The sequence below is a fragment of the Electrona antarctica genome (genome assembly GCF_951216825.1).
Source record: "Electrona antarctica genome assembly, chromosome: 5".
NCBI classification, from domain to species: Eukaryota; Metazoa; Chordata; class Actinopteri; order Myctophiformes; family Myctophidae; genus Electrona; species Electrona antarctica.
Window position 1 is genome coordinate 5961553 of NC_136810.1, and position 19056 is coordinate 5980608.

Here is a 19056-nt window from a genome sequence, read left to right on the forward strand (position 1 = left end):
GGAGGGGTTTAATTAGGAGCAAGTCAATCTTCTAGAGAGGAGGGGTTTAAATAAGGAGCAAGTCAATCTTCTAGAGAGGAGGGGTTTAATTAGGAGCAAGTCAATCTTCTAGAGAGGAGGGGTTTAATTAGGAGCAAGTCAATCTTCTAGAGAGGAGGGGTTTAATTAGGAGCAAGTCAATCTTCTAGAGAGGAGGGGTTTAATTAGGAGCAAGTCAATCTTCTAGAGAGGAGGGGTTTAATTAGGAGCAAGTCAATCTTCTAGAGCGGAGGGGTTTAATTAGGAGCAAGTCAATCTTCTAGAGAGGAGGGGTTTAATTAGGAGCAAGTCAATCTTCTAGAGAGGAGGGGTTTAATTAGGAGCAAGTCAATCTTCTAGCTTCTGAGAGAAGCTTCTCGAGATTTAAACATTATGTCTACTACCCGCAGAAATAAATAATTACAATTGGGTAGAATATTGACAGTACATTTGGTCCCAGTGGTTCAAGATTAGGATTATTGCAGTTTGTTCTATGCCTTCTGGGGCTCCGTTATGTGCATGACTGAATTTTGGCCATTCCCTTTAAATTAAAGGGAAATACCACTCATTTTCAACATTTTACTATGTCATTAATATATATACGGCAGCTGTGGCTCAGGAGGTAGAGCAGGTTGTCCAATGATCCCTGGGTCGGCGGTTCGAATCCTGTCCACATGTCGAAGTGTCCTTGGGCAAGACACTGAACCTTACAAAGCCTCCAATGAGTCGGTCGGTGTGAGTTCGCCACCATTGGTGTGTCAATGTGGGAAGTGAGGATGCTGGCGTCGACTGTTCGCCGCTTCACCTCCCAATGTATGAGTGAATGAACCATTGTAAAGCGCTTTGAGAATTTGGAAAAGTGCAATTCATTATTCATTATATACTACTAAAAAGTCCCCCATTCTGTGTTTCCTAGAACTGGAGGTTCAATGTTACTTGAATAATACTTCACCCCCCGTCTGAAGTCTAACAAGGCTAACAATGTGATGCATGATATTGCATTGTTAGCCAGGTGCAGATCAGTCTCCATGCTTTGTAAACTGAGAAAGACTGAGTTCATTTTGTGTCACAGGTGGAAGAGGGAGTCACAAAGAGTCTACATGCTGTATAATGACCAGCCACATTATTACAGTAGGCCTAAGTGTACAGATTATAAACTCACACATAATCAAATAGAAATCTCCAATGTCTTTCTGTGCAGATTAGTATAAAGAGTTCTGAGAAGATAACTCTGCAAGTCTGATTATGTAAAGGTTGTCTTCGTCACATATCATATATTTTGTCTACATGTAGTGCTATAGTGAGTCACCTCACCTTGGTATCACAGTGGAAGATCTGCTCTAGTAAACCTTAGTTGAAATACTTCTCAACCACCACAATACTGTACATACTGTATAGTTACAGTATGTAATTTTAACAGCAGAGGCTTGGCGTGAGGCCACTCACTAACGTATAGTTTAACAGCAGAGGCTTGGCGTGAGTCCACTCACTAACGTATAGTTTAACAGCAGAGGCTTGGCGTGAGTCCACTCACTAACGTATAGTTTAACAGCAGAGGCTTGGCGTGAGTCCACTCACTAACGTATAGTTTAACAGCAGAGGCTTGGCGTGAGTCCACTCACTAACGTATAGTTTAACAGCAGAGGCTTGGCGTGAGTCCACTCACTAACGTATAGTTTAACAGCAGAGGCTTGGCGTGAGGCCACTCACTAACGTATAGTTTAACAGCAGAGGCTTGGCGTGAGTCCACTCACTAACGTATAGTTTAACAGCAGAGGCTTGGCGTGAGGCCACTCACTAACGTATAGTTTAACAGCAGAGGCTTGGCGTGAGGCCACTCACTAACGTATAGTTTAACAGCAGAGGCTTGGCGTGAGTCCACTCACTAACGTATAGTTTAACAGCAGAGGCTTGGCGTGAGGCCACTCACTAACGTATAGTTTAACAGCAGAGGCTTGGCGTGAGTCCACTCACTAACGTATAGTTTAACAGCAGAGGCTTGGCGTGAGGCCACTCACTAACGTCAATGATGGAATGGCAGAGCATCAGCCTTGACCCCATGGCTTCTGTTATTTTGGAAAGTTCACTGGGCTTAATTTAAGTTTTATGTCTTCCTTGATTTACAAACTTTGTTTATGATGTTCTTTACGGTTGTGCACAAGGCTCTGAGCGTGCTGTGTTGGTGTCCAGTAAAGGAGAGTGATTGTGATCAGTTGCTTGCAGTGGTGGGTGGACCAAATATGCAACCCCATTCCGTGAGTCAAAGTATCTATTCTATACTCTTGGTCAAAAGGCTTTTCTAGAACCTTGTAACTCTCTGAAACCTAATGAATTCACTGACTCGCTTGTAGAACCACCACTACGCTACACAAAGCGTAGACAAACATCTAACATTGCATAAAAATGTGGCCTGGGCCGGCCTAGCGGCTAAGTGGGTCCTTAAACTGCTTAAACATTCTGAGCTTTGTATTTGGTTTATTGGCCACCAGATGGTATGTATGTATGTATGTATGTATGTATGTATGTATGTATGTATGTATGTATGTATGTATGTATGTATGTATGTATGTATGTATGTATATGTATGTATATGTATGTATGTATGTATGTATGTATGTATGTATGTATGTATGTATGTATGTATGTATGTATGTATGTATGATTTTTGATTGATTTGATTGATTGATTGTTTATTTATTTCCGTGTCCTGCACACAATGTGCCCAACCCTCATGGGTTTATAAAACACCATTTCACAGTTGCATTTACAGCATGTTTACTTTACATAATTCATTATTACAACTCAGATTTATACAGAGTACTCTGTCTTCTTTCCCAAGCTTGACAAATAAAGTCTGCCACAACAAAAGTCCCTTTGGTAAAACATATCTCCATTTTTACATAGTCATTTAAATCTAGGAAATCCACAGAGATATAAGACATCTTATTAACCAAAATATCCCTTAATGGGTTAAATTGGATTATTAACCCCTTCTAGCCCCTATATACTTCATCATATGACACATAGGAAAAAAATCACACCTGTGTGAACTGAGTGGTGTAAGGTCTTATATAGACTGATCAGCTGTGGTCTGACGTAATGTCTGACGTAATGAAATCACACCCGTGTGAACTAGGTGACCATAGCAACCGTGCTCATTTTTTGAGCACAGACAGACAGACAGACACGTAAACTAACAAAGCCAGTACCACTCAAAAATAGCTGATCTACAAGCTCACAGAGCAGGCTGAGAAGAAAAACAATACAATAATGAAGCAACGATTCTGATCTGATGACACGAGAGACAAAACAACAGTGTGATCTAGTTGAGCTCATACAACAACTCAGCAGTGGATCCAGATCCAAGCCAAAATCCAACATGGAGGTTGTGTGTGAACGTGGTGTGGACTGTGTGAAGGACAGTCATGGTGTCGTCAGACACACCGTAGAAGGACAGAGTACCTGCACTGTGGTCCAGGTACACTCCTACTCTGGAGGACACACGGCCTGGGATGGGAGTCTTAATGCCTCTGTGTCTGAAAGTATAAACTTGTTCTGTACACTCTAAAGACCACGATTTATCATTACATCCAAATCCACTTTCAGCACTAGACCCTGTTCTGCTGATATCTTTATGTGAGACTGCTATAACACAGCGTCCACTCCTCTCTACCTCAGAGTACCAGCGTCCACTCAGAGCATCTCTACTCAGAACCTGACTCCATCCAGTGAATCTCTCTGGGTGATCAGGATGTGATTGTGGTTTCTTCATCTGTGTTACTTTTCTGTTCCCTTCAGACAGAGACAGGCGTTGTTGAGCTGTGTTTGGATCCAGTGTGATCGGACGTGAATACTTTAAGAACTCAGCTCTGGTCTTGGGTTCTGCTGGTGTTGACAGTGAAACCAGTGGCGGATTTACCAATCTGGGGGCTCCCAGCAAAGCTGAGGCGGGGGGGCGGAGGGTGGGCCGCGGGCGGACGGCGGGCGGGCGGCGGGGCCCCCCCGCCTCGGGGCTCTGCGCAACTGCGTGGTCTGCGTTGTGCAATAAACTGTCCCTGAGTGAAACATCGACTCTGTTCACTGCCTCTGAGACGTTTGTCCCTTCCTCTGTGAGAATGTCCTCTAGTCTGTCCCTCATCTTGGACACGGCCACAGTCACATCTTCAAAGTGTCTCAGAGGACGGACATGGCTGCTGACTGGGTGTGTAGATTCACTGGTGGTTGAGAGGGAGGAGGTGTAACGCTGTAGAAAACGGATGTGATCCTCTGTGAGTGAGAGCTGCTCCAGCTCAGCATGTCTCCTCCTCAGTTCAGTGACCTCCTGCTCCACACGCCTCCTCAGTTCTTCAGCACGACTCACTTGACGTTCCTGCTGGTCTCGGATCAGCTGCCTCACCTCAGATCGTCTTCTCTCCATGGAAGAGATGAGCTCAGTAAAGATGGTGTCGCTGTCCTCCACTGCTCTGTCGGCACGGTGCTTGATGGACTCCACCTCCTGGTGAAGCCCCTTCACGTCTTTCTCTCTCTCCTGGATTCTCTGCTGGATGTTCTGCTGACTCTTATCGACCTCTTTCTGTCTCTCGGCCCGTTCTGCTGTGGCCGAGGTCGTATCGTGACCTTTGTGTTCGTCCACGAAGCACAGATAACAGATACACTGCTGATCGGTGCGGCAGAAAAGCTTCCTCACCTCGTTGTGACGAGAGCAGAGGTTCTCCTGAAGCTCTCCGGAGGCTTGGACCAGCTGGTGTCTCTTAAAGGCAGGAGACTGATAGTGAGGCTGGAGGTGAGTGTCACAGTAAGAGACCAGACACTGAAGACAAGTCTTCACAGCTTTCAGTCTCCTCCCAGTGCAGACATCACAGGCCACATCTCCAGGTCCAGCGTAGCAGTGATCAGGAGGAGCAGCTTGGAGTCCTGTTGATAGAGAGAGAGAGAGCAGCCAATGAGGGAGCAGAAAACAGCACTGGTCATATGACCCATGCAGCGCTCGAGGCAAGCTGTAGATTTACTTAAGTAAATGTACTTAGTTACTTTCCACCGCTGTTTTTGTACGTACATTTGTGTCGACGTTTCATGTCTTTATCGGTTCAGTAAATGTAATTCTGACAGACAGGGAGCTGTTTTTACAAGAGAACTTAAAGGTCTCACCTGTCTTCTTCAGGCCCTCCACCACCTCAGCCAACATGGTGTTTCTCTTCAGAACAGGTCTTGGGATGAAGGTTTGTCTGCATTGAGGACAGCTGAACCTCCCTCTCTGATCGTCCTGGTTCCAGTAATCCTCGATACACGTCCTGCAGTAGCTGTGTCCACAGGGAACAGTCACTGGATCCTTCAGTAGATCCAGACAGATATAACAGCACAACTGTTCATGATCCAGTTGACCTCCCTGCTGCGCCATTTTAGTATGACTGACTGACTGACTGACAAACGAGTTTAGTTTGGTTGCATTTTCTCAGAAATCACATGACATGGTAGGTTCATCCCGGTTGTGTGTGTGTGTGTGTGTGTGTGTGTGTGTGTGTGTGTGTGTGTGTGTGTGTGTGTGTGTGTGTGTGTGTGTGTGTGTGTGTGTGTGTGTGTGTGTGTGTGTGTGTGTGTGGTATGCGGGTGTGTTGGTGCTGGTTGATGGGGCTGATAACAAAGGGCTTGGCAGGAATCTGCTGCAGGCACTCTGCTGAGGTTCCAGGCTCCACTTCATTTCCTTGTGTACAGCACAAACATGAGGTACAAACAAATGGTTCAACTTTATATTGAGCTTGTGTTCAGGTAGATTATTATAAAAATACTATTATATTATACACTCAGGCGAGGTTCAAGGACATGAGCAGAACATCTAAGATCTAAACACAAAGACGTTCAGAGAAAAGATTAGATCTTAATTTAGACCCAGTAGCACTGTGCGCTACCGACTGGCTCTACAGGTATGTCTGCATGTTTTGTGTGTGTGTGTGTGTGTGTGTGTGTGTGTGTGTGTGTGTGTGTGTGTGTGTGTGTGTGTGTGTGTGAGAGACATACCCACGGACTGGTAGTTGGTGGCCGGTGTAGGATGCATGCCTACACTACTTGTGCCCATGGAATGCTGGGTGACATGACATTCTTGTTGTATCGCGACATATTCCTTGATTTTGTGGATGTAACTTTGCTGCACCTGAACTATGTCCTTGTATGCAGTGTTTCACTAGTACAGACCACACATTCAATCGAACATCGTTTGACATGGTTGCAGGATTTTATATAGAGGGGAAACATTATAGGGAGGGAGGTCTATCGCGTTGGAATGATTCATGTCATTGATGTCATTTTTACACTGTTCGTTTAGCGTGCCCTCCGAAAAATAAAGTCACAAACAATGTCTGTTTATTTCTCCCGAAAAAGATTTTTTGGGAAGGCGAAGCCTTGCCTAGCCTTACAGACCTGCTGCCTATGATCGATGTAATTTATATATATTTGATTGATTGTGCCAGCAGAGAGGTCCGTAGCAGAAGGTTTATAGCAGCACGGTTTATATATACACCATAGGATAGAAGAAGTCATGTGACGCATCGCACCACAAATAGTGCTACAGCGTTATCTAAAATGCACTTCCGCATACCTCACCGACAGTTACTTGGATCCATGAACATATTCTCTCCCTCAGGGAGAGAGAAAAAAAAGAGAGACGTGATGCATGAAAATCAGTTCCACTGGTCGCGTGCAGAAACGTTTACAGACAAAGAAGGACGGACAGAACTGTTATCTTTTCACTGACAAAACATTTACAGTTAGTCTATCGGGTTGGACTGATTTCAAACACTGTCATTTTTATTTGGAATCGCGCATCGGCAAGCATTCTCGCTCCAAGGAAAGGAAATGTCGGTCGGGTCAAACAGACCATGCTATAAACTTTATTATTAAACAACATTTAGTCTATGCTGTGAGTACATTCGTAATGTAAGTTTGCCTACATGTGGCAGTTGGAATGCAAATTACACATTAGCTTGAACAATGCCCGTCTCCAGCCAGGAGGGAGGTGTGAACAGCACTGCTTGCGGGGGGAGAAAGGGTGAGGAGTCTGAGGCCAGTCCGACGGACCGAAAAAGAGCAGGTTTAGTAGGTAGATGTACGTCTAATATCATATTTCCAAAACGTTTCAGATGAAAAAAAAAACAGAGATGATTTGAATCGAACATTTAGAAAAAGTCATGCAAGGGGAACTTTCTCAGGACTTCATGGGCAAAGAAAATCCACTTCAAAATTTCAAAATCGGTCAGCCAGACCGCTCCGACGTGCTAGTGTTAAATCGTCATATTTAGAGCAGTAAAACAAAAAGTGAACTTCGTTTTCAATTTCATCAATATCACAGAACAGGCAAGATCTCTCTTCTTCAGGCGTGGCATTAAACCTGCCGTGGCGCGTGGCGCGTGGCACGGCGTGTGGCGCGGCTCGTTTTATCAGTCATATTTAGTAGAGACGTCTGACTGATTTATTTTGTCAAAGTTGTTCACTTATTGGCTCAATATATTACATTTTCTTACCAAGTTTCTAAGCACCTTTTTCGATACACGCTGCACGCCCGCGCATGCACAATCCATAGCAATCCATAGCAGGATATCAATAGGGACAAATAAAAGAAGGAAAAAAACACTCCATATCCCAAGGCAATTGTTTTTAATCATACTGTAGCTCCACTTTCATCACACTGAACTGTAGATATGAGGTTAGCTCTGGTCCATAGCCTTACTGCTGCAGTAAGGCTACGGACCAGAGCTAGATATGAGGTATGGTGTTCAATAAAACCTTACAATAATACACTACACATACAGCAGGTTTGCTACCTTTGTGCATTGTCTGCTGACCTTTTGTCAATTATAATTGTTTAGGCTCCGTTCATTGAGAAACTGTCCATAACGAATATATACTGTATGCTTGTGTCCGTATTGGCTTGTTGTCCATGTGAAACATGCTTCTATTGTCCAGCATTAAACAGCTTCTTCCTGCCTTCCATCCCAGACATGGCCTGGGCCTCCACATTCTATTGTCCAGCATTAAACAGCTTCTTCCTGCCCTCCATCCCAGACATGGCCTGGGCCTCCACATTCTTGCGCCAGTCGGTCACCTCCTCTTTCTGTTCATGAGAAGGAAAAAAAACATGCTAATGTTTTAAATAGCCCAATTAGCCCATGTGGACTACATTCTATACAGTACCATAACCACAACTCTACATACTTCATTGACTGACACGGTCCCCCAGGGGTCGATAATTGGCCCCCTCCTTTTTTCTCTCTACAACAAATCTCTTTGTCTACTGTTTGCCTATTCTCTCTACATTTTTATCCCTCGATTTTGTAACCCATTTTTTCACCCCTGTGCCAATTATCTAATGTGATCCTGGGCTCTCTACACACCCTCCGCCAACCTAGTCCCCATATATTGGGGACATGGGGAGAGCAACGGACTTGAACTCATGCTTCCTTCCTGCCTGAGTGTCCAAGTTGCTCCTTTACACCTGACAGGGGGGAGTTTCCCTGGTTGGACGTAGCGCGTGGAAGGAACACGTTATTCCGTTTGCCTATTCTCACATAATGTTTGCCTATTGTGACGTGCCGTGAATAGGGATGCTAGGGACGCCCGGGCTTAGTGGGTGGACTGGCTGGCTGTCTGGTAATCAGAAAGATCACCGGTTAGCAGCTTAGTGGGTGGACTGGCTGTCTGTCTGGTAATCAGAAAGATCACCGGTTAGCAGCTTAGTGGGTGGACTGGCTGTCTGTCTGGTAATCAGAAAGATCACCGGTTAGCATCCCGTCCCGCCCAGTATGTGCTGACGTGTCGAGACACTTTCTATTATTTATTTTTATTCCACGATTTTGTAACCCATTTTTCACCCGGTGCCTTTGTCTAAGCTGTAATCATGTGCGCTAGTCTCCCTCTGCCAACCTGTGGAGAGTCCCAAACTGAGCTCAGGCGTGCTTCAATGCATGAGGAGTAAGCAGGCCGCTTCTTATCACTTGACGGGGAGTTTCCCTGGTACTACTAGCGTGTGGAAGGAACACCTTATTCCAACCACTTCTTTCCCCTCCATTGGGTGCCCGGGCTGACCAGGGGCAGGCAGTACAGAGACGAGGATTACTGCATGTTTTTGTGAGGGTACCTATACAGTACCTAACATAGGGGACAAACTGCACACAGAAAGGCCCTTTCGCCCACCCCACATAGGGTATGGGTGCTGATGACGCGGAGGAGAGAAGGCGGGGAATGTGGGAATCGAACCCGGGACCCTCAAGCTGTGAGGCGACAGCGCTATACCGAATGCACCACCGTGCCCCTCCATGTCGAGACACTTAACCCCTAACATGGCATCTGATCAGCTGGGTCAAGCTGAAACTACATTTCCCACAGGATTAATATTATCCCCCTGCTAGGGTTCATGTAGTTTAATACTGTAGCCTCACCTTCTCCTCTTCCTTCTTCACAGTCTTGAGGTTGGCCTTGAAGTCTACAGATTCTTTAACCTTGGTGCTCAAAATAGCTCCCAGCAGGCCATCGGCTGACATCTTCACTCTCTTCAGAGCAGGTCGATTCGTCGTGCCCTTTAGCTCACAGAGCTTCTGAGTCAAATTCTCGATCTTTGTGAAATAGAATAATAACATATTATTTATATATTTTTTCCCTTGAATTTACAACATGCACGTGAAACATTAATAACCAAGTAAATATATTATAACTTAATGTACCTCCTTGTTGTTCTTTGTCACTTTGAGGTCAGTATCGTAGCGCTCTTCGTCTACCACATCCATCTTTTGGTGCAATTCCTTACACAGCGCCTGGGATTAGAGGAGATCGTAGGACAAGTCAAGTTGTTATGTTAGATTGCAGTGGCCTCCAAGTGACGTCCACAACATTGCGGCTTGCAGTTGGTGTTGGGAACTATGCGATCAGAGACAATATAGGTAACCCTGACCTGGAGCTGCTTTGCGTCACGTTGAGACCATAATCTACCGCGGTAATTCTCCAATATCTTTGTATGTGTTGTGTATGTATACCACCGGATGCGAGGGCAGCCAGTGCAGCTATCCAGATCGCAGACTGTGTACACCGCCATCTTCATAACAAGCCTGACGCACCTATGCTGGTACTGGGTGATCTTAATCACTGCCCACTCGATAAAATACTTGCCTGGCTTCCATTTGAGGCCCTAAAGATGATTACAAAATCTTGACAATTACAGTATACCCATGGTTTCTAGGGAATAGGGATAAACAACTGTAGCTGCTTATAAACAAGGTGATATAAAGAATAAGCTTCTGATGTCTTGTAGGTATAGCTATGGTTAAGAATATCAGCTAAACATCTAAAATGTACACGACCACAAATACTATCTCTTATGCTTTTGATAGCTTTATGTATGTACATGTTTTCTTTGTTGTTTTTAAGTGGTGCAAACCACTTCCTTAAGTGAGTATGTGTTTGTGTGTGTGTGTGTGTGTGTGTGTGTGTGTGTGTGTGTGTGTGTGTGTGTGTGGGTAGCTGGCTGGCTGGTTAGCTGGCTGGCTGGGTATGAGCACGAAAACAGCATGGTTGTTTTTCACCACCTGTGCGCAACCTAACACACACACAAACACACACGCACATATTAACTGTATATATGGTGATTTCAGGTGTGCCAGTACAGTACAGTGACAGTACAGTACAGTACAGTAGAGGGGCTGTACTGGGTGCGTTCCTGTGGGTCTGGACCTACTTCACATGGGTGTGATTTTTTGTATTATCCAAGCATATGGAGCATTTGAAAGGGTTTGTCAGTAGTCTTCCATGCACATACGTACCTGAAGGTCCTGCAAAGATAAAGCAGACAGCTGGAGTGCAGGTACTCTTTCACTCAGAGTTGTGGATCTCTCTAGCCGCTTCTCTTCCTTCTCCGTCTCCCACATAACAAAGGCCCTTTTCAGCAGCTTGGTCTGAAATGATGATTCAAATATGACTGTCTTGTCTTTTTGTTACGATATTTGTGCTTAAAGCTGATGTTTGAGCTGCCCCGAAGCGCAGGAGACGAAATACCTTCAGAGCCATTCTGCGAGATGCAGCGATCTTCGGTTTTCTCTTTACAAAGAAACAGAGGACAAGAATTTAAAGAAAAACCAAAGCATGGTTTTATGAAATAGTTCATAATCTTTCAACTTGCTTTCTATACACGATGTATCTCCAGTTAAGCTTATAGTTGCAGTGCATTTACATAACTTACAGGTCTGTGGTTGAATTTCAGCAACAAAAAAAAATAAAAAAAAACATTTTGGAGGGGAAAGAAGAAAAACAAAACAAAACAGAATTAGTATTGGCATCAGAAATCTGATCTGATGAATGAAAGGTAATTTCCTAAATGTTAATTTATACTTTATACAAACTCATAACGTACCCCTCAGACATGCTGGAAAGTCTGTATTCTGAAATAAAGAAAAACAATTCACTTACAACCAAAGTAAAAAGATAAAGATAACATGGTCCAGTTTAGCATTTTCATAATCAAAATGTGTGGTTTATTTAAAATCATAAACGTTACATTAAAGTCTAAATATATTTTCTTCATGCACATGTACATATGATACTCTTTTTCTACTCTTGTTTGCTCTTTTTTGCACTCTATATTCTATTTTGTTTGCTGTGTTTTGCTGTTTTGATGTCGTATTCTATTTTTGCTCTTTTTTGCACTCTATATTCTATTTTGTTTGCTGTGTTTTGCTGTTTTGATGTCGTATTATATTTTTGCTGCTGCATTGTCTGAAGGAAGCCAAACAAAAATAAGTTTTACTCTTATGTACCTGTACACAAGATGTAACAATAAAGCACAACCTTGAACCTTGAACCCTGAACCTCTTACAAGTACAGTCAAATTCATGGTCCCTGATTGAGTGAGGCAGTTAAGAGATTTGAGAAATGCGAGCCATGGTATGTTAACAAGCAGATACTAATCCTTGACATTAACAGCAGTTACTGTACATGCGTGAGTGACACGTTCTCTTAGGCAGTGCCATGTCATTATGTAGCAATGAAAATGGGTCTAGGTGAATATTTTGTAAACTAATTGACTCTTAACGACGTTATACAGTAATAATATACAATATATGAAATAGTTCAAGGTGATATCTATGTCCCTTTACATATTTAGTTGTTTTGGGGTATTTGACACTGTAACTTTGCACATACTGTACATGAAGGTTTACATGAACCCCTTTTGGTGTTTTAAACATTATGTTATAATTTAGCTATTGAAAAATAGCAGATCTACAAGCTCATAGCGTGCCACCGAGTGGCGCGCTATGAGCTTGTAGGTCTGATATTTTTGAAAAATCGTGAAAATATTTATTTCATGGAGGATTTAGAAGATCTTTTTTAAATTTCGAGGTCAGGCCTAAATGGGTTAATGTATCCTAACTATTAGGACCAGTGGATTCCATTAGCAGGTCACCTGAAGAGCAGTTACATAGTAAAGTGTTAAAGAAAACCTAAATTAATTAATCCTAAATGTAAAATTGTCCGAAATAAGCAAACAAGTAATTGTCTTATTTATTGTGTGAGAGATCTTACATTTTCTAACGTTAGGTGTTCATTCTGTACTGTTGGCTGTACATGTTGCAAAGCCACACAAAGCACCTGTTAATGATCAAAAGCCATCACCCCTGTCCCCTAAAATGTGTGTATCTCAAAGCCACAACCCTTAAAACCTTTCTTAACAATCATGACAGATAAATAAACATACCTTTCTGGTCTCCTCTGGAGAAAAAAAAAGCTGGCAAGGTGTGCAGTCCGTGACAACAAACACTGGATACACAAGGATATATACGGGATAAACCCAAGTAATTTATGGCTCCTACTGTATGGCCTTCTGTCAGTGGCTCACTAAAATAGATCCCTCTTTCCTGACAGTCAGTGTATAGCATCAAAGCACATTTGTATCATGGCATCCCCCCAATGCAGAGTTTTGCTCTGTACACACCCATTGCTCAATGCTTGGGGGGGTAGAACGAGTGGAGGCTTCTTTGCTGTGTGTGACCGAACAGCCATAAACATAGACACATGCCATACGTTATACCTATGAGGGCGAGAAGCTACTGGCCATATATGGAGCATGTCTTGAGTGTACAGGGTTTGATGAGGTCAGATCAACATATGGAATGTCAGAACAGGTCAGCTCCATATATGGAGATCTAAGGGTGGCAGCGGTGGAAGTGTCTTGAGTGTGCAGGATGAGGGCCCAGGTAGGGCCGGGCCTTCATTTTCGGGCCTGTTGAGAACTTTTCGCTGGCTGCCGGGCGCGGCTGCACTAATAACTTTGGGGCAGGCCCGTCTAGAGTTTAAATGGACAGGTATCAGTCAAAAGGGAGATATCGAAGAGGAAGGATGGATGGGGAAGGATCAACATATGGAATGTCAGAACAGGTTCTGACATATATCCATATACAGTTTGTAAATACATCAAAGATGCAAATATGATCCATTTCTAATGGATGAAGCCTTGACCTGGAAGATGTCCAACCTTCTGTGTTTCGACACTCTCCAGTTGGCGTGTCAGCAGTGATTGGCCAAGTCACTGCCCCTGTCCTCCAGGCTTCCAGCTATAGACGAATCCGCAGAGGGGCGCCCCGGGCGCAGCCATCACTGCAACCAGCACTGCGGTGAGGGCCACACCTGGCCAACAGGGAAGTTCGCATCCTGCCGGCCAGGTGCAGCGTGCTTACCACACCACGCCCGCCGCGCCCAGGGCACCCCCCTGCGGATCCGTCCACATGTCCTTTCTCTCCTGCCAGAACCAACAGAAGGCTCTCTCTGCCTTGTGTGTTCTTGTACTGCAGGCACTGAGAGGTCTCTCTATGACTATGGTTTGACTCCTCCTATGTCTCACCAGACTGTGCATCTGTGCGGTGTGCATGCGTCCATCCTTGTCCACACTTGGCATTACTCTGGTGAAGCCTTCTCTGAGTCTGTGTCACTCTCATTGTTGTTGTCTCCACCAGGCCGAAGGCATGGGGAGAGAGTATGTTTTGCACTCCGTCCGTCTGTGTGCGCGTCCGTCCGTCTGCGTACAGCTAATCTCCGGCACCGTTGGCCCAGGCGATGCCAAACTGCGCACACACACTCCCTGGATGCCAACGACGAACCTCTGCCCCAAATGTTCCACAATGGCCTGTTATAGCGCCACCATGAGGCCGATTTCAGCAAAACACATTTATTTGTATTACTCCTACAGATTTTATCCATACATCACGCAAATCGCTATACCCTATCTCCAAAGTCATGTGATCAATACGGACCTGTCCGCTTCCCCATATTCCATCCCCAATCGCTATACCCTATCTCCACAGTCATGTGATCAATACGGACCTGTCCGCTTCCCCATATTCCATCCCCAATCGCTATACCCTATCTCCACAGTCATGTGATCAATACGGACCTGTCCGCTTCCCCATATTCCATCCCCAATCGCTATACCCTATCTCCACAGTCATGTGATCGATACGGACCTGTCTGCTTCCCCATATTCCATCCCCAATCACAGTCATGTGATCGATACGGACCTGTCTGCTTCCCCATATTCCATCCCCAATCGCTATACCCTATCTCCACAGTCATGTGATCGATACGGACCTGTCTGCTTCCCCATATTCCATCCCCAATCGCTATACCCTATCTCCACAGTCATGTGATCGATACGGACCTGTCTGCTTCCCCATATTCCATCCCCAATCGCTATACCCTATCTCCACAGTCATGTGATCGATACGGACCTGTCTGCTTCCCCATATTCCATCCCCAATCGCTAAGATTGCCTTCCAAAGTTTGCAGGATTTGTCCATTTCCAACAAAATGCTTCAAATCATTCACACAGCGTGTGATTTCCATGACATTATGCACACACATCCCCATTAGGCCGAGGAAGAAATGCCACATCTACCAGTTATAACACATTTCTGTACATTACTCGTACATATTTTATCCATACATCACGCAAATCGGTATACACTATCTTCATATTAATGAGATAAACACGCATCTGTCTGCTTTCCCATGTTCCATCCCGATTGCCTAAGATTGCCTTCCAAACTTGCAGGATTGGTCCATTTTGAACAAAATGCCTCAAATCAACACAGCCTGTGATTTCCTTGAAATTATGCACACACATAAATGTTTACACCTATAACTGCACCAATCTGTGTACAACTTTGTATGTGCACTACTACACATTATGAATACACTGTTACGTGTTATATACTTTTTCATATAATACTCCTACTCTGGTGGTATTGCTCATTTGTACGTTCTGTAGCTTGCTTGGTGCCCTCTAGTTGCGAGTGCTGCTGCAACAGGGGTTGCTGGCCCCTGTTACCCCGCCAGTCTTTCCTGGAGGTCAGCTGTCTCTCCAGCGTCACCGACCTTCCTCGGTTGCCATCCGGGGCGGCGGTGGCTCAGGGGTAGAGTGGCTGGATGGTAACCGCAAGGTTGCCAGTTCAAACCCGGGCTCCCCTGCAGAGTTAGTGTCGAAGTGTCCTTGAGCAAGACACTGAACCCCTAATTGCTCCTGATGTGCTGGTTGGTGCCTTGCATGGTTTCTGCTGCCATCGGTGTATGAATGTGTGTGTGAATGGATGAATCTCTGTATAGCGCCTTGGATAAAGGCGCTATATAGGTTGACAGTCGCCCAGGGAATAATACCCAGGGAATAATACCCAGGGAATAATACCCAGGGATAATACCCAGGGAATAATATTGATGACATCAAGGTTCCCCATATATGGGCTTAATTGCGACAGCAGGTCGCATTTACTATGATATGAACCCTGATTTACTATCATCCCTGATGATGTCATAGTGATGTCACAAGACCTGGGCACAATATATGGGGGCTTTCCCCATGTATGGGGATTTTGAGTGATCATCCCTGATGATGTCATAGTGATGTCACGAGACCAGCACATGTGGGGCTTTCCCCATGTATGGGGATTTTGAGTGACGGAAAACACCCCATATATGGGGATTATGAGTGACGAAAAACGCAAAAGATTCCATAGTTACAGTAAGGTGTGAATAAAGTACAATATATTACATTTACACTTAATACATTTGGGGCATTTAGCTGTGGACACTATCCAGATGTAAGACAAGCTTACATTTCTAGATTACTAGATGCTTCGTATTCTTTATTAAAATAAAGTATATGATGCAGAGGTAGTGACTGTGATGATAAATCTATGAAAACTCGGGTGGAAACCTCATACAGTATGTCCAAAAAACTTTTCAGAACATTTCAAATTGAAAAACATCAAAAGTAGCACATCAACAAGCTCAAACGGTGCCACACTTTGAGCTTACAGATCTGCTGCTTTTGCTACTTTTGTGTGACGCTGTAGTATGATCAAGTAGGCCTGTAGGGCATTAAAGGTATATTCAGTGATTTCGCTTCATTCAAATATCACTTATTTTTTATTTTTCTTTGGATAATCCTCCCTACTATAGAGTGTGCTGACCATATAAGGAGTTCCTCCCTGTCCCCAGTGAGCCCCTGGGGTCAAAAAACCCTAGTTTCTGTTTTGGTGGCGGGTGGCAAAGCCTTCATCCAATCAGGATGAGAGGGGGCCTTCCTCCAATCATGTGTGGGGGCGGGCCTTGGTGCACATGCTGTTGCACTTCCCCCCACTGTAGAGCGTGTGCATGTGCACATTTTGTTACCGGGGCGGACTTGGTGGTTTTCCAAATCACCCAAATCACTGAATGCTCCTTTAACTTGTGAAAAAACACTAAACGTTATATAAGTTATATTTTATAAGTTATATAACATATGGAGATAAGAGGTTTCTGGCCGACAGCAACTACATCAGTATCAAAATAAACACAAACATGACATTTTCCATTATTTTTTAATCTGGAACTGAGTAATGAATACATGATACAAATCTAAATTGCCAAAGAAGAAACCATCATTTCCATAATACAGAGTCAGCATTTGTGTGCAGATAATGGCATCATACAGAAGAATTGTGTTTAAAAGCAAACTGTTTACATGTACATTACAAATTACAGGATTATATCTGTATGATATGGATATTGCACTTTCATACAAAACAATATATCACTGTCCTCTTAGAAACAAATATATACAATATTTTGTTTACTGTATTAAGTTCTTACCTAAGCTACCACCAAAAACAACTTAAGATTATTTGTATTTTCTCGTCCTACAATGTACCCAAGGTTTTCCATTTGACTGTTTTTGTTTGTTTGTTTGTTTGTTTGTTTGTTTGTTTGTTTGTTTGATTGTTTGTTTGTTTGAAACACTCACATAATTCCTCCAGGAGACATGTTGTACATTTTATCATGGCTAACCTACGCAATTTATTTCACCTCTGTTGGAGACTTCCGTCCGTGAGTCTTAGAAACAAATCTGTAATAAAGAGTAGAAAGACAATGTAAGGTACCAATAGTAGGACTCCATGACACCCGAGAGTCATCTAGGTCAGGGATGCAATAGTCAACTCAACATGACCATTTAATAAATCATAATTATAATAGATTCAGGGAAATCTATATGTTTTTGAAGGGAGTCCCTTTAGACACAATGCTGTAATAAACACATAGTTAAAGGACCACTTCACCACTTTTCAACTTCTCTTCCTATAATTGGTCCTAACTAATGTTCATGATAAAATACCACCATTTTTTCTCATAGGAAGTGATGGATTTAACTTAAAATAAAACCAATTAGTTGCATATAAAATGCAGAAGGGACAATTAATGATTCACCAAAGATATAAAGGACTGTATAATACTGAATCACTGAGTTACCCAGGGCTATAACTATAAAAAATACTTTTAAGAAAGTATTTAAAAGTACTGATAACTACTCAGCACCACAACACCAAGTTAACAATTAGTTTTAACAGGATTACTTTAAGCAGAAGGATCAACTTCCAGATGTTGATCTGAGCAGGAAATACTCTTTAAGAAAAATACCTTAAGTAGACAATTAAAAAGATGAGTCCACCAGAAGAATGATTGTCGAGTCAGAACAATTATGGTTTAGTTAATTCATTTTCCAGATCTGAGAGACAGAATGATACTCACATACAGCCAAATAACTCTCCCCTGTACCCCCAAAAGGCACAGGGTAGTCTCTCTCGAACAATTCATTTCACAGGCATTAATACTGTAGAATACGTCAGTTGTTGATACACATTGATTGGCTGAATACACAGTTAGTTTCCGCTATTCCACGCTGGCACTGGTTGTCACGCGCTCATTGGACCAGCACATGGATGATGAGACGGCTATTGGGACAGCTTCCTTAGTTCCGTCATGGAGAGCCATAAACCGGGAAAGCACTGAGGCTGGCGTTGCTATGGCAACCTGAAGATAACATTTCTTTCCCTGTTAGCTGTGAACTCTTACCAGAGAGAAATGCTCTCTCTCACTAGGCCCCAAGGCCACACTGATATCGAAGCAGCTGCATGTAACCTAAAATCAAAACAGCACACTACAGTATGCAAGCCAACTTTTGACTGGGGACAGACAGTGAATCTTAACTTGGCGTCAGGCAACCCATAATATAATATGATAAAATAATATAAAGGATAATATAGGGCTGAGATGATTAGGCCTGTGGAGGGTGACATGACATAAATAGGATAAGGAGAACACGGTCTGGGCCAAAGGGAAACATTGACAGAAGTCCACAAAAATACCAAAGTAACTGATCTACCATAACTCAAAATTATCTATCAGGAAGGCTTTAGGCAGTTCAGAAACCTGTCCACCAGTGACATATCATCGATGGTGAATCCAAGCTAATAGAAACGGCAGGCTTTCTTTTCCTGAAAAGTTGCAATGCAAAAGTTGAAGCCATCGTTCTCACGATAATAAAAATCTAAATATATTTTAAAACAAATCGTGTTTAAAAAAAAATCTGCCTAATGATGATGTCACTTGTGGATGGGTGTCCGAACTGCCCAAAGCCCTCCTATGAGACACAGACTGAGTAGGGGGAAAATGGTGGTGTTTTATCATGAACATTAGTGA

General features: G+C 43.4%; 3 protein-coding genes across 6 annotated transcripts in view; all 3 read right to left on the reverse strand.

Moving 5' to 3' along the window:
• Positions 1–19056, reverse strand: part of LOC306923652 (troponin I, slow skeletal muscle-like) — a 41619-nt gene that overhangs the window by 13604 nt on the left and 8959 nt on the right. Inside the window, exon 7 of one of the 3 annotated variants that reach the window (XM_079501870.1) lies at positions 16885–17425. The exons of the other annotated variants lie outside the window; for them this stretch is intronic. The gene's annotated coding sequence lies outside the window, so the exon portion shown is untranslated. Of the gene's footprint in view, positions 1–16884; positions 17426–19056 lie in introns of those variants that run through there. 3 annotated transcript variants of the gene reach the window in all.
• LOC306923158 (tripartite motif-containing protein 16-like) lies at positions 3301–5416 on the reverse strand (the record flags this gene model as incomplete). Its single annotated transcript, XM_079501186.1, has 2 exons — positions 3301–4932; positions 5167–5416. The coding sequence occupies 2 exons, from the start codon at positions 5414–5416 to the stop codon at positions 3341–3343; spliced, it is 1842 nt and encodes a 613-aa protein (XP_079357312.1). The 3' UTR covers positions 3301–3340.
• Positions 7855–11088, reverse strand: LOC306923654 (troponin I, slow skeletal muscle-like; the record flags this gene model as incomplete). Of its 2 annotated transcripts, none has more annotated exons than XM_079501875.1 (5): positions 10821–10946; positions 9729–9818; positions 9447–9620; positions 8093–8122; positions 7855–8020 (listed from the first exon to the last, which is right to left on the reverse strand). In XM_079501875.1, exons 1-5 carry the CDS (start codon positions 10923–10925, stop codon positions 7964–7966), a joined length of 456 nt encoding a protein of 151 aa, XP_079358001.1. In that variant the 5' UTR covers positions 10926–10946. The 2 variants fall into 2 exon arrangements, with proteins under 2 accessions (XP_079358001.1, XP_079358002.1); XM_079501876.1 differs by lacking the exon at positions 7855–8020 and adding an exon at positions 11053–11088 and having other exon boundaries at positions 8030–8122; positions 10821–10952.